We start from the raw sequence: 15,774 nt of genomic DNA, 5'->3' as shown, positions 1-15,774 counted from the left end.
TTTCTTTTTACCATATACACTCATATTTTTAAAATATTAGTTATATTTTTTGAACTAACAACCCTGCCAGTCCACCCTTGGCGTGAAAACGCGACAAACTTAACAAATATATTCCGTAATTAGAAGAAAACCCGAACAAACTAAGATTATTACCAGTTTTTAAGAAGAAATCTGACGTTTTAACTATGAGGCCTAATAACAATAACGCTATCAAGCCGCGTATTCTGACATATTACAGCTATATACTAGTAAACAGATTGGGATTTACATGTCAAAATCTGATGCTAGATTTAGTAGAAAGCTACAGGCCAAAAATGAATTATAAACACAAAATTAACTTCAGAGATTAATACAGATTAATCTCTTACAATTAACAAAAGTATTACTAGCATTAATAATTTAAATTTTCCAATTTTTAAAATGGTTATTTCAGTCCGTTTCTATGAAAAATATCTTCGCTTATAGCATAAACTTCTATTATTTATTTATTTATTGCTTGGCCTCCGAATTTAACGTTTATGATTTATTTATATGAAAATGATTTAATGATAATTAGCATATTTAGTTTTAAAATAGATCATTTAAATTAGGAATGGGCTTAGTTTCCATTTCAATTTTATAACGTGAAAGAGTTTGTAGTGTCCGCTTAATGGAGATTTGTGTTGAGGCCGAATAACGGCGATGATATATTTCTCTTGGAATATTCTTATGACATCTTTACGATCGAAGGATATCATTGATGGCCAGTTAGGACCATGTGATATCTTCTGAAAGGAAAGGAAGAAGGGGAGGAAAAAAAAAAAACACAAGAAAGAAATCCTTTTTAAAAAATCGCCATTGGAATTTTTCCATTCTACGAAATTATATTTTTCGTAAATTTTCAAACTAAATCAATTCTTTAGAATAGGATTTCGTTATTTTTATATTCTTAAATCGTTTTTATTCAGTTCCAGATGTAAATTTTGTACTGGAACCTTTTCGTGTCTGAGGCCTCTCGGTATGCTGATGTTATCGAAAAATAATTATAATTAGGTCTATGAGTTTTCTCCTTATCACTAATCTATCACTTTATCTCTTAAAGTAGTTCGAGTTGCAAAATTTATAATGGAAATTATAGTGTGTGGATAATAAATATTTAGCATTTCAATTATATAAATAGCTCAGCTCGGAACATTCCAAAAGAGAAAAAAATTCGATTGGAAAATCTGTAAATCGGAGTGTTATTATAGTTTAAAATATTATATAAATATTAGTTAGAAAGTTAATACACTTTTATAGCGATTTAAAAAGCCAATAAAAAAAAAAAATAGGACCCGATACAACATATAATAAACTAATGTATTATGTTTACTATAATTAGAGTTAAATTTATGAATGTTAATGCAAAGAGAGATCGAATTTCTTTAAAATTAATTGAGTTTATTAATTCTAGAATTAATATAGTTATAAATGTAGTATTTGTTATAGAATATTCACCTGAATTTTAAGAAATTGGCATTTTTTTAAAGCTTGAAATTTATTACATTAAAGTATTTGAGCCATTTAAGATCATAGACGAACACATTTCGACAATTAGATCAAACGTATCTATTCAAATTAGATCCGTAAACAGTAGTAAAATAGCTTTATCAATCTCATTTGTTTAAATTATCATTAATCGTTTATAAGATAAATCATTATCTCATTACAGATCTATGATAATTACACACACACGGTACATTTTATACGTAAGCTAATGTGAATAATTCATATTTTAATTAATAAAATATGAGTTGTCTTCGAAGTCTTTATTATCGTTGTCGATAGATATACTCCCCTACAACCAAAATTATCCATGTGCTGCCTGATATGTTATCATTAATCCTAAACTTGCATAATTGGTAATTGTACTTCTCTAAATATATAAAGAGATTAATGCCATATTTGTAATTTAATAATCAATGTTGTAGAGATAATATTTTATATAACAACGGAGCCTTCTGTATAAAAATTTTACCGTTTGGTAACGTAAATTTGGCGTACAAAATGGCCTTAATTTTTAACTAAATTTATAGTTTTAACGGAGTGTTAAGATACTTTAGCCGTTACTTATCGATGAATGGTAATTAATAACCACTAAAGTTAACTTGTAACTAATCGTTAAACTATTAAAGCGGGAGTAAAACCTTTATAACTAACCGTTAAATACATCTTAATAAAGCAATAGAATTTGTTTCAAAAAAAAAAAAAAAAAAGATAGAAAATTTACACTTTAATTAATGGATACTTAAGTCTAAAATTAATAGTAAAATAACGAATTTTAATTATTAATTAGTATAAGCTAGTAAACCTAATAGGTATAAGTAGATGCTGATTAGAATTTGGAGAATGTTTAGTAAGATCATACTTTGTTGTTGAGTTTTAGTATTTTGAGAGAACGTTTCTAGTCGAAAAACTTTAGATAATTTCTGAAATTTTACGGCGTGGGTGGCTGTCCATGTTTTAATAACAGTAATAGCCCGATACAAAGAGGAGTTTTAAGAGGCAGAAAAACTAATCGAGACAAGTTTCCCTTAACAGAAAAGAAGACGTTCTTTGAAAGATCAACCAGCAGCTGGGAAAAGACTTAGGAAACAAAGCCTGCCATAGTATTTAGACAAACATGTCGCTATAACAGCTCGAGGTGTTCCTCTTCGCTCGGTTTCGAGATAAAAACCAGATAATATTCCCACGAAAATGGTGAAAATAAGCTCAGAATGATGTACAAGTTTTTCTATTTTTGAACATAAGAAACCTTTAGGAATTTACATCTCACCCGATAAATGTTAATGGAAAATTTAAAAGAAACTAAAATAAAAAAAACCGATGTTAAGTTGCATATATTCAAACCGTTTTTAAATATAATTAAGCATAATTCTCTTTAACAATCACATCTTTGTCTACTTGTACTGTACGCGGTGTAAAAATACCTAATAAAATTTACTAGACAGGACCTGAAAAACAAGAATGAAGCTATAAATTAGCAATTACTATGTTTTCTATCCCGAGGATGAAACCATATTTACTTTTTTCATAAAATATGATTTACTAGAGACGTTTTCTGTAACCAAATAAGGCAAAAAAAAAAATAAAGTAGGAGGTAAAAACTTCAAAGTATTACTAAATATAGAGTAATGCCTGGTTTATCTATAGATAAATGAAAATAAAAATGTTTAATATACTTTTTTTTTCTAGTTAACCTTGCGCAAAAATAACACTATAAAACGACAAGTTAATTAAGTTTAGATGCCAAAAGTTATTTTGCAATAGCCGTAACTCGTTTGGTAAATATTAATTCGTTAATTGGGTGGCTCATAAATATAGAAAATTTTTCGAATTTTAGAATAAATCGAAGCACGAATTTGGTGTTTTCGCACGGCAAAAATAAATTGCTCTCGAATGGAATGTCAAGATTAGACACGGAGTCATTTGGACTGAAATTTTTATACTCAGAACCGTTGAAGAATATGTAAAAATTTGATAGGAGATAAAATAGAAATGAAGAAAGAAAGAAGAAGAAGAAGAAAAAAAAAACACTTAAGAAGAGCGAAGATGCGTACTGAATGTCAAACGATTTAATTGCCCACAGACATTGGACGAAATGCGATTTCCGCGTCCTAAAACAAGGTGAGAGGTAAAAAAGTAAATAAATAAAAAAAGGTACCCTAAGGAAGGGACTTTTGTGAAAAACTTCCGCCAGCCAGGACCTCCCACGGTCACATTAAGTTGGACTGTGCATTAACCAGGTCCATTGCATCACCTGTTAGGAGCAGTCACGCCGACGATAAGCGAATCTCTCTTTCTGTTTCTTGTGAACTTGTCGCCGACCGCTTGCCACTCAAAGGCCACTTTATCGCTCCTCTGTCGCCACTGTAATCCTACTAGCGCGAGGATCCTTATCTTCGAATTGGAGGAAAGTTGATCCCGGAGAACTCTCATTACTCTTGTGGCATCTGTTGAATTTCTTCAAATTCGGGGTCGACTCTTTTGTCCGTCCGTTCGATGATAACTACAGATATACCGCTTTTTATACCTCCTCTCTGCAAATTCTACCACACTTATTTATGTTCCTATACGAATATCGGGTAGCCGCGACTAATTAGGAAATTTGTCACGCCGTGTCCGTTAAAAATAAACGTAGATGACTACGGTATTATAATTTCCAATTATTCTTTATGTACACGTTGGCCGATCAGAAAAGAAGAGTTGTGGCTGCAATGGTGTCCGATAAGGACGACCGTTGACAGATATTATACAAGTAAATTTGTTATTATCGAATGATACACTTGCGAGCAAATGTTGTTTATATAAACACCCACTTTATATTCGATTCTATAAACAAAGTTAAACGTTAATTTAAGAAAATCTTCTTATTACCTTTGCTTAAATGAATTTAATATTTCGCTAAAAATTCGTAGTTTAAAGGACTAAATATCTGAATATTAAGATGAAAATAAGCAAAAGAATCAATGTTTAAATAACGAAAAGAGTAGAATTAATATTAATTTAATTAAATATTAAGTAAAATTAAGATTATAACATATGGAAACGACAGTTTTTCAATTTTAAATTATATATTTCTCGAGAGTTCTCTTCGAATTTTGGCATTCGTTTCAACTCCGTATATAAAGATTTAGAATAATGACGAATTCATACACAAGTTAATAATTATCAAATGACAAGTAGCTAATTACGTTTCCTGAATTATCTCCAAGATAATTTTAGACAAATTCTTTGGAAATCTTTAGCTTAAGATTCCTCATTAAATATAATCGCTTACTGACTCTGTCACGCAGTACAATGAGTGTATAAGCCGTAATTAATTATTATAGTAAAGTCATATCGATAATGAAACCTTTACTATATATATATATTTTTTTTTTTTCGAAAAGTGGGAATTTTTTTAGTATTGGTAAATTATCTTTAGAGGATAAAGTTAGACTAGTGGAGCAAATTATAGCTCTCCGCTGACCACTGATGATTCACTAATAACTGTGCCATTAGAGGTGGCAGCTGGTAGGGGAGGTTGCCATGCACGTGCATGTATGGCAGGGGGAAGCTAATCTCATGTACTGATTCACGAGGCTGCAGCGTCGGTGTGTTGCTGGTGATTTATACCGAGATGCACTCTCGGGGACGGTTGCATAGCCATGCGGTGCTTGTCCTTAAGCACGAGGGAGCATTTTCTGTTCTGACAAACATCGTCACGGAGTTGTCATGATTTATTGGTTCGTTGCGAATTTCTGAGGCTTTGGGTGCTTCTGGCTGTCTTTCTTTTGTGATGCTGTGATGTACGGGCAGGAACAGCCTACTTGCTCCCAACTGCGGTTTCCTATATAAATCTCGTCCGATCTCTCTCTTTCTCTCTCCTTCCTAGTCCTTTCACACATATATACGCAGGGTTAGACAAGAGGAGGGCCAAATCTTATTACGAGTACGTTCGACCGCATACTAAATAGAAACAATTTCAGGTAGGATATATGGAGGATGACCTGACTCGCACACACTTCGCCTTATAAAGAGAAAAAGCAAATTGCTGCTATTGAATCATGACAATTATACGGGATTTCCAGAAAGGAAGATCTCTCTCTCTCTCTTTCTAACCTCGAATTAGAAAAAAAAAAAAGTTGTACGGATAAATTCTCATGCGTGATTGGATAATGGGTTTAAAGCCTTCTCGACGACAATGAGGCGACACTTACGATATAATTCTCTGCAGTATGCAGAGAATGTTGATCACTCGAAACATCGGGGTTCATTATTCAGCAATTTCTTTCAATATTTAAGGCATTAGATGCTTAAACTCAAAGCTTATCCATTGTCTCCTTTCTGATGAATTCTGATGTTGTAGCTAAGGTGATACAAAAGCAAGCCACTCCTCCGTTCGGTCGGTCGTCTCCAATTTGTCAGCTGTCAGTCAGAGACCCTCTCTTCCGTACTCACCACACAATCGCTTGGCTAACCAGGTGTTCCATTTGACCTTCGATCAGCTTCGTCCTATTTTCTATTGGTCTTCGCAAAATATGAACCCCTTTATTGAATCTCATCTTATGCTACCATCGTTCTCGTCCTCCGTCCTCTTACAATAGCATCCGTCCTTTTGTATTTTATCCATTATGATCTATTTTAATAAATTTCGATAAGCAAAACAATCTTTTTTTTTCACATTCTTTGCGGCCAGTACGTAAGTTTGTTTTATTTTTGAAACTGTCACTCCATCGAATGTTGATGCTAGACATTGAGTGATGTTAACGTGATCGGAGCAGAATTGAACGCCATGTGGTTTCAATGAGATCAGTCTTGCCCGATTACCCTCATTCTTACCTCAAGGTCGATTATTTCTCCAATGGGAATCCCATTATTATAGAAAATATCAAGATTAGTTGCTAATTCTTTTATTATTATTTTTTTTAAACGAAATGGCTGATGCTTTCTGTCAACTCTTTAACACCCTTCTAATGCACGAGATAATAAAAATTCCATTTTATTTACAGGTTGTTGGGAATGCCAAGTACGTATCAGAATACGCTAGAGCTCAAACCGACAACGTATAAGCATTATTGCCGCAAACTGTATTATTTGGTGGAACGACAACGCGAGTTGTGTGGTTTAAGCTACAACATTTTGCAAACGGTCAGTCGAGGAGCAAAACTGGGAATCGACGAATGCCAACATCAATTTTACATGAATCGTTGGAACTGTACGACGTACAACAACACTCCAAGCGTCTTCGGTGGAATTTTGGACGTCAGTAAGTAGGTTTGGTATCGTTTAATCCGTTTTTAATCACGTTACAGAATTTCTCTCTCCCCCCTACAAATTTTAAATACTACATTTTTAGTAAATTTTTCCAATAGAACCGCTTAATTATCCCCCCTCCTATCTTATCCGTTCCAGTTGCTACTTTATAAATTAGCTAAGTTGACCAGTGTTGTTGCTCGGGGGAGATACCTGTCATCAACCAAGACGTAACCTATCAAAGGAATAACATAGCAAATTGACAGCACACGAAATCTAAGAGACAGGTAAATACTCGGGCTAAAGTTTAATTGTCAATAGGGCTTTTCTAGGGCGGAGTCGGATACAACTAAAGGTAATCAAGCACCTGAGGCTTTTTTTTTTTTTTTTCCAAGTTCTGGTTAGCTCAAGGCCATCGATACAAATGTTAGCTTTTTTTCCCCGTTCATTATATTTCTAAGGATTAATGCCAAGAATAATAAATGTTTATTGTTTAGTGTACCAGGATGTGAACTATAATTAAGAACTTATTAGCTTGTTCCTATTTCATAAACGTATGAGATTTAAGCACCGCTTTAACCTAGATTGTTTCATAATTGTTTTTTAGGTTATACAAAACGAGAGAATGAAACGAAGATTACATTTTTCTTTTCCTTATTTGCTTTCCTCGACGTGTCTAATTTTATAATTTATTTTTATTTTATTTTATTTTTTCTTCTCTCCCTCTCGAGTAAAACAATATCAGTTTACTTTCCTTTTCGCTTACAATTTTTTATTTTTTTATTTTTCCTTTTCCTTTCTAACTTTATACCCTTTTGATAAATTTCTGCAATCAGTAGAAACCGAAAATTTGCTTCCTCCTCTTCTTTATTGCTTTCGATGATAATATTTCATGGGATAAAAAGTTAATATTTAATGTATTCCAAGAATGAAAGAGGACAATTTTGAACCTATTAGTATCTTCTTTTCGGTGTCTTCCGCCAAATGTTTGGCCTGTCAAAAAGATACGCAAAATATGTTTACTTTCATCCTATATTTAGAAGATGCCACTTGCACAGTTTGAAGCTAAATGGCAAATGCTAGAATTTTCCTGGTTTGTTTTCCTTTCTACTCTTTTAAATTTCCGATATTCATTTACAGATATTTGATTTTTATGTGCCTTGCATAGAAAATGAATGCTTCTGTACTAATATCTTAACTTAAGAATTACTCGTGATCGTAACTATTAAGGGAAATGGTATAATGAACAGGAATAGGAAGTTTTAATTCCTATCCTATTCCTTTTTCTTTAATTGTTAATTGTATTCCGAGTGTATTTACGTAATAAAAGCGAAGATACTTATGTAATGAAGATTCGTCGACTTCCTTGCATAAATAAGTTGAGATACTTTCAATAAAATTTAATAATTTCCGTTTAATTTCAATAATTATAGCTTATTTTTAGCAAATAATCGGAGAAATATTGCCTAAATTTTATTTAAACAGCGTACAACAAGCAGATATCGCGGAGTTAAAAGTTCCGAGGAGTAACTTTTGACGAAATTTCTAGTTAAATAGTATAAATTTAACGAATTTTGTCGATAAAAATTCGATGCGAATAAGATAAACGATGCATTAATTAGTTGTAGGAATAAATTGTTTTGTAGGTCGAACAGGTTAAACGCGGAAAAACAAGAGTAATTTATTTGGTGTGGATTCTATAGTAAATCAATTAAGTATTCCACCAATATCAAATTAAAATCTAAACTGGATTTTTCTTTCCCCTTCCTATCGTCCGGTTACGGGGATAAGAAAATGTAGATGATGATGTAGATACAGCGAAGATGATTTAGAAGATAGGCCTAGCTGACAAAATAATTTCCAGTGAAATTGTTATTAATTTGTATAAAAGTAGTCGAAATTTTGCTACGGAAGAAGTCTTTATTGTTCGTTGTTCGGTTGTAGGAAAAAAAAAAGGAAACATTAATAAGCATAGGAGGCGAAACAAATTAGATTTCAAATCTAGAAAAGGAGATAAACAGAATTGGCTTTTGCTCGATTCTTGTGTGGTTGCCAAAAGGAAACAATTGCTGATAGATAGACAGATTATTCTATATATAGGATACATGAATTCTATGAAATGTCTAGAGAAGGGAGTGAAGCTGGCAAAATAGGAATGGAATTGTGTAGTTTGTTATTTTGGTCCCAGTTTCACGGTAATTTCTTAGTGATGGATGAGACAAATGAGGACTTCGGTTATGTTTTGGTCGGTGTGCTTCCTGCTGCTACAAAGCCATCTTTGTCTATATACGACAGGCTACTGCGACCGTCTTTTTTGACAGAATTCAGTCTGATTCTATCGTACGACAAACCCCCCTTCTACCTATCAGACATCTGCCGAGTGGGTGGATGTTAACGAAACGGTTTTTAACTTTGGTAACATCTTCCCATTGACACTATCTGCCATCTTCGACGTTTTTTCCACCGGTTGGGCCATTAAGCCGTGTTTTTATAAACACCACACTGTCTTCCACTCAGATATAAATCTTTAATCTTTCAGAAAGAATTAAGAAAGTTAAATTATTAGCGCGATAATCATTTGGTGACGATAAAGCATAAAGGTTGGAGTGTAGAATTTCTCAACGGATTTATGACCTTTTCTGGGGATGGTGGAGAAAACGAATTTCTTTTTCTTTTTTTCTTTCCTCTGACGCTATCAGGTGAGTTACATCTCGAGAATTTTGGCACATTAGTGCTTAAGACAGTAGCTACCGAAAGAACATTGTTGAGCAGACGGCAGGCAGATGCTTGCACAGACTGACAACAGCAGGACCTTGATAATCTGACATAAACTGGTGGAGAATGATGACTTTGTTCTTTCATAACCCGTGTGGTCTAAGAAACATTGATTAATGAGTAATACGCCAGGAAATAAACCTTTCCATTTTCTGTTTTTTTTTTTTTCTTTTTCCTCGGAGATGGAAAATTCGGTCGAAGTGTCCCAAATTCGTCTCCGTTTCTAACGTCATCCGTAACATAATTTGATGGAAAATCATTAAAAAGTGACGTCACCGCGGATGTTGACTGGAAAAGTTTCGTTCCAGGTTCTGTCGTCTCTCAATTTATTTGACTGTCGCGGACGTGAGGATCGAATTTCGACCACCAATTACTCTTTTCTAGAATAACACACGACGGCCGTACGATTTGAGTTCGTTAGACTAATTGCAACTCGACCAAGTTCGAGTTGTAATAATGATGACATCAAGTGATCGGTGGGCGATTGGAGGGTTTCAAATCCCTCTCCGTCAATAGGTCGCTCGTAAAAGATGTTCCCGGGAGAATTACTACACAACTCGCTGTTTTATGATGCACATGTCTCGTAAATAGTCGCTGTTCGATCGCCTGTCGCTAGGATACGCTATAACAAATTCATTCGTCTCCTCTCTTCTATTATATTTCCGAGTGCACTACGACTTTTTACTTCGATCTGGCTAATTTTTCGAGGGTTATATATATATGTGTGTGTGTATTGTAAACCTCTATACACCAGCAACCAGCGGTGATAAACCTAAATCCAACTGTCGAGTAGTTAATTAAACTTCTTGCAATCTGGCCAAACTCTCTCCCCGAAAACTTATCATCCAATACTCTTTACCTTTCAGATAAAAACACGTTATTTATTCCGCTATCCATCCAAGGGAATAATAATTATTAGGGAATTAAAATCTGAAAGTAAGATACAAAAAAAAAAAAAGAAAAGGACATTACGTTATTTATTCCTAGTCGTAGGGGTTAATATTATTAGAGTCGAAGTTCAGTCACGTGGTATATATCGATAACGAGAATAAACTTTGATCCAAAGTTTTAAGAAAAATATTAGTAATATCTTCTTACACACGATTTACAAAATGGAGTTTTCTAAATAAATATCCCTTAATGTTCCCGAAAATTGAGTCTATACGGCTACACGTGAACTCAATTATATATATTCTGTAATCTAAATACAAACGTGTGTTAAATTTATCGAAAAAAAAAGTTAAAAATTTCGACTCTTTATTTATTTAAAATCGTTTTTATCCGCTGGTTTTACATCGATTTAATTCGCCTAAACTTAATAATTGTTCGTTTTACACGTTGGAATACGAATAAAAATTCAATTTTTGTGTAGAATTAGAGATTTAAAAAAAAAAATGAAATATTTCTTTAGATATTTTGCATAGAAATGGAAAATTTCTTCCTTGACAGTTTACTTTCTTGGGTCGGTTGATTGACGTTTGTTGATTCCTTCATTCACATGCCGTAACATATCCAATTAATTTCTATTTATTTTCCTTCAGATAACATAATTTATAACCTTCAAAACATATATCGCAAGGCCTGTATAAAAATTATAATTCGATAAAAATGCATATTAAAAAAAAAAGAAGAAGAAGTGTGTGGAGGGGTTGCAGTCGGAGTAAAGAGAACCAGGTTTTATTTTGAGTAAACTAAGGATGTTTATATATAAAATTGGATTTGTATATGTAAAACCATCTGGTTGTAATTTTACTTTTGTGTTTAGACTATACCTTTTTTTTTATTATTATTGACAGGAAGTCGAGAGAAAGCATACGTTTATGCCATATCTGCTGCCGGTGTGGCCTACAGCATCACCCGAGCCTGCAGCAAAGGAGAGATGGCAGAGTGTGGATGCGACGAAAACATCAGGACGAGGGACACAGCAGGACGTTGGAAATGGGGTGGATGCTCGGAGGATATCAAATTTGGAGCCAAGTTTAGTAAAGATTTTGTAGATTCGGGTGAAAACGTTAAGAAATCCGATGGTCTGATGAATATACACAATAACGAAGCCGGACGAAGGGTGAGATCACTTCTTTTCTCTTCTATAGAAATTAGCCTGTAAAGCGCGTTACGATTTCATATCTCTTGGTGGAAACTAACGTTTTAAACCGTGTTAAGACGGGCATTTACAAAACTTTCCCGACTAAACGACTTTAGGATAAGTTTTATGATTAACTTCAGTAAGTAAGAATGTTGAACTGTAAAGTTTACAGAAGCATTTGTTAAAGTATATTTTAATAGTGGAAGGTGGAGGTAGTGGGGTAAGCCATCTGGCTAGGCTATAAAAGAAGCATTGTGATGCACAGTAAAAGCCAAGACGAAGCCACCGTCCGAGCCATATGTACCATTAAAAGACCACTTTTGCAAATTGAAGGCATGGCAATGATTGTTTGGGAAAAGAGACGAATGACTAGTTATTGGGAGAAAGGATATTAAAACGCAGCGGTCGGAAGGAAATGACACGTTCCTCTCTGTTTATTAGCTAAAGGGGCTCGGTAATTGCTGTTAATGGTTAGAGGGAAGTCTCCACTTGCTACTTGCTCACCTTGGCCCTCAGCTGTTAAGAGATAAGAATGGATATTTTATTTTCACCGGTTGGAGTGCCAGTGCCGAAACCCGCCGTTTTTATGATGTCTCCTCCATGCTTTGGGACCTTTAAAAACTACAGATTCTCCTTTATGTTTGCCGGTGCCTACGCCGGTGCGATTTTCCAAAATAGTTCGAAAGATTTCATACTTCTGTTCTACAATTTTTACGTTTCTCTACTGATAAGGCTCTAATTCGAAAGATAATTACCATATTAAAAAGGAATGTTGGTAATATTTTTCTATTACTTTCTATATTTACACGGGAGACAGTTTAAATCACTTTCCTCTCCGTTCAATTTAACGAGCTAAGAATAAAAATTTGCAAATTAAATCAATAAGGATGCGATATAATATTATTTATTACAATTTTTTACGATCTTCCTACTTAAATTCTCTTTAGAAAAGGAATCTTCGATCAGTTTTATCAGAGAAGCATTAATAAAATAAGGCACAGGAACAAAAGTATTAACTGAAGAAGCCTAAAGTAAAGTAGGCGAAAGCACTTTTTAATATAAGAAGGTTGGTGACGTTGTTGCTGTGCCTTACTTTATTAATTATCTTTGAAATACATAAAAAAACTGACATTTTGTATACTTCACCAAATCATAAATTGAGTTGTGATAAAGTATAAAACTTCGCAGGCAAAATTTTTAATATTATAAACAATATTAACCAATAAATTTTCTTGTACGTAATCTGTTTAGTTTCTAATACGAAGCGGGTTATCCCGGAGATGTTTAGCTGCGAATTATACTCCATATCTCGAGTTTTGCGATATCCTTCGTATCTAAACACGCTCGAGTCTTACGGCAACATTTATATTTATATTTAGAAATTTTACACCCTTATCTATCCTACAAAATGCTTATTAGTTTACATTAGGCCAATACCACGTGTCGATAATAAGAGAGACAACTGAGACCTCGTGCATATATTTATCTTTATATTTGAGAACTTAGACACTATAACGATCTGAAAACAAAGGAAAAAAAATGGTTTCCTCATTAAAATATTTGCCAGTAGGACCATTAGTTTAGGCAGAAATGGAGATTAACAACCGTAATTGTCGGGAGACACTAATATAGGGGTGCAGAGAGTATCAATCCGATGGCCTAATTGTAGGAAATCGTTGACAATCAGTAGATATCAGTTGAAGAATATAGCCTGTAGATAAACTCCGCCGAGTATAATTATAGGAGGGTTCCGATAACAAACAAATAGATACAATCTGATTTATTACAAATAAAAACCCCGTGTTCCTTTTCTCTAAAAGATGGAAACGTTTTAAATTCTAGACTCTACGCATCAGCATGGAGTTAGTATGCAAATGTCACGGAGTGTCCGGATCCTGCACCGTCCGGGTCTGTTGGAGACGTCTTCAGCCTTTTCGCACCATAGGCAACGCGTTGACTAGTAAATTCGATGGAGCAACATACGTCCGAGCCGTTCAGAGAAAACACAAAGCCACCCTTCGTCCTCTGAAACGTAATATTAAGAGACCTAGCAAAAGGGATCTAGTTTATCTGGAAGAATCTCCAGACTATTGCCACAGGAACGAAACGTAAGTAAATTCTCTACCCCTTTGTAAATATATTTATGGCCTATAACATTAGATGGTTGTGTTACAGATTGGGAGTTCTGGGCACTCAAGGACGCCTGTGCAACCACACCAGCTACGGTATGGACGGTTGCAGGTTGTTATGCTGCGGTCGTGGTTATCAGACAGTGGTGCGTGAAGTGGAGGAGAAATGTCACTGTAAGTTTGTATGGTGTTGTAAAGTTCAGTGCGAGATGTGTCGCTATCAACGAGAAGAACACTACTGCAACTGAACATCTCTTTCTATTATCATTTTACTGTCTCGATGTCAACCTCACTTCCAAGGTCTAGATATAGTGAGTACCCATTTGGACACAATGAATTCATCTTTTACATTCCTTGAGGTAGTGTGTGTTGAGGGGAAGCCCGTCCCCATGTCGCATTGACATCAATTCAGTTTGTAATTATTATATAAAGAAAAAAAGTTTGTACCGTATGTGGATTGTAAACATTGTAAATAGTTTGGTTAACGTCAGTTTGTTTTATATAGAGGAAAAAAAAAAGATTTTTATGAATCGTGCGTGTGTCGTGACGTGTTACTCTGTCTAAGTGTTCGTGTCGGCGCCATCATCTTTTTGGTTATACTTTTCTGTGATTTTTTAAACGTTATAAACGTACAACGTTAGTAGAAACGTTCAGTGATATTTAGAAATAAAGTATATTAATTTCTAAATTCTCATTTGCATTTTATTTCCTTTCTTAAAACCTTAAATGTCACAGAAAAATAATTTTAAAAACACTACGTCATACAAACAAAAATAACAATTAAACGAAGAGATAATTATCTCGAAATTAGTAAAAATAGTATCAAACTCTTTGTAAATAATGAGCTTCGTTACTAAGAAACTCATTATAAAGTTACAAAATACAAGTTTCTTTCTTTCTTTCTTCTTTTTTTTTTTTTTTAAATAGTTATTCCGTTTGTTTATCATAAAAACAAATTATCTTTCAGTTCAGAAATGAAACGTGTAAGTAGTCGGAGGTCCTCGACTGTGCCACCATCATTCCATGATTTACAACTGGAGCTGTTTACTCTCTTCATGCGATAGTAACCCAGGTGGAAAGATCTGTGGATAAACATTTTTAAAATTACAGATTTTTCTAACCCCGTTGAATGACAAACTGCAGAATCCTTAATGCTAAAAATCCTTATCTTAAGATAATTAGTGTGATTACAGGGCACAAACATTCATCCAATTAATCTATTTTTGGTTAGAAGTCGGATACTGATTTTTTATTTTTTAATGTAAGAAATTTTAACGATAAACATCTTATAAAAGTTCTTTGATCTTTATTTATTTCTCGGGGGGAGGGAAATCACGAATTGGCCCGGGGGTAGGGGGGAAATTAGTATGTAACAATTGGCCAAAAGACGAGAGGGAAAGAATTCGCTGACATAACACACACCCGCTTCAGATCATCTCGATCGCCTTCAGCTTAGGTAGATATTCATCTTCGTGGCACAGTGGGGGGTCAAACTGATGAGATGCCATTTAGTAACGAAACAAAAGAAGCTTACGTGACAGCCGTGGATGACATTTAAAACAATCAGACGTTGGCCTTTCCTTAAGATAGTACAGTACATACCTATATACACGGTATTCGAGTATTGTTGAGATGGGAAGTTCAAAATGCTAGTACGTTAAGAGAGAGAAGGGGGTGTGCACCGAGTCACGTGATCCCCACTCATTTCGACATCGTCTTCGTCAATTGGGGTGGAATGAAGTCTTCTACAAATAGATTATATTTTATACAAATATACTCGTGTGTTTCGCTCTATCGATTCCGGAAGTCGTCTTACTTGTAACGGAAGAGTATCTATTGTTTGTGACGTAACGTTTTAATATCCTAAACATTAATTTCCTCTTCGCGAAACGGTAAACTTATCTACGAATATATTTTTAAAAAAATGTCCATCGATATCAGAAATTGTATACATTTATTTCGAAAAATTTATATGATTTTTTTAAAAATTAAAATTATATTATGCCCCTAAAATATAATTATATTTAA

The 15,774-nt window shown here is 34.1% G+C and overlaps 1 protein-coding gene across 1 annotated transcript in view; it reads left to right on the top strand.

Moving 5' to 3' along the window:
* Nucleotides 1-14,425, top strand: part of LOC111620760 (protein Wnt-4-like) — a 51,314-nt gene extending 36,889 nt beyond the window's left edge. Inside the window, exons 8-11 of the mRNA XM_023362755.1 lie at nt 6,513-6,769; nt 11,328-11,596; nt 13,460-13,725; nt 13,793-14,425. Of these exons, the coding sequence (XP_023218523.1) occupies nt 6,513-6,769; nt 11,328-11,596; nt 13,460-13,725; nt 13,793-13,994 (994 nt within the window). The 3' untranslated portion in view covers nt 13,995-14,425. The remainder of the gene's footprint in view (nt 1-6,512; nt 6,770-11,327; nt 11,597-13,459; nt 13,726-13,792) is intronic.
* Nucleotides 14,426-15,774: the final 1,349 nt, after the last annotated feature.

The sequence above is a fragment of the Centruroides sculpturatus genome, unplaced genomic scaffold (assembly GCF_000671375.1).
Source record: "Centruroides sculpturatus isolate CEXI.00-Female unplaced genomic scaffold, Cexi_2.0 scaffold204, whole genome shotgun sequence".
Classification (NCBI taxonomy): Eukaryota; Metazoa; Arthropoda; class Arachnida; order Scorpiones; family Buthidae; genus Centruroides; species Centruroides sculpturatus.
The sequence above is the reverse complement of the archived record's forward strand: the minus strand, read 5'-3'. Positions and strand labels throughout refer to the sequence as shown.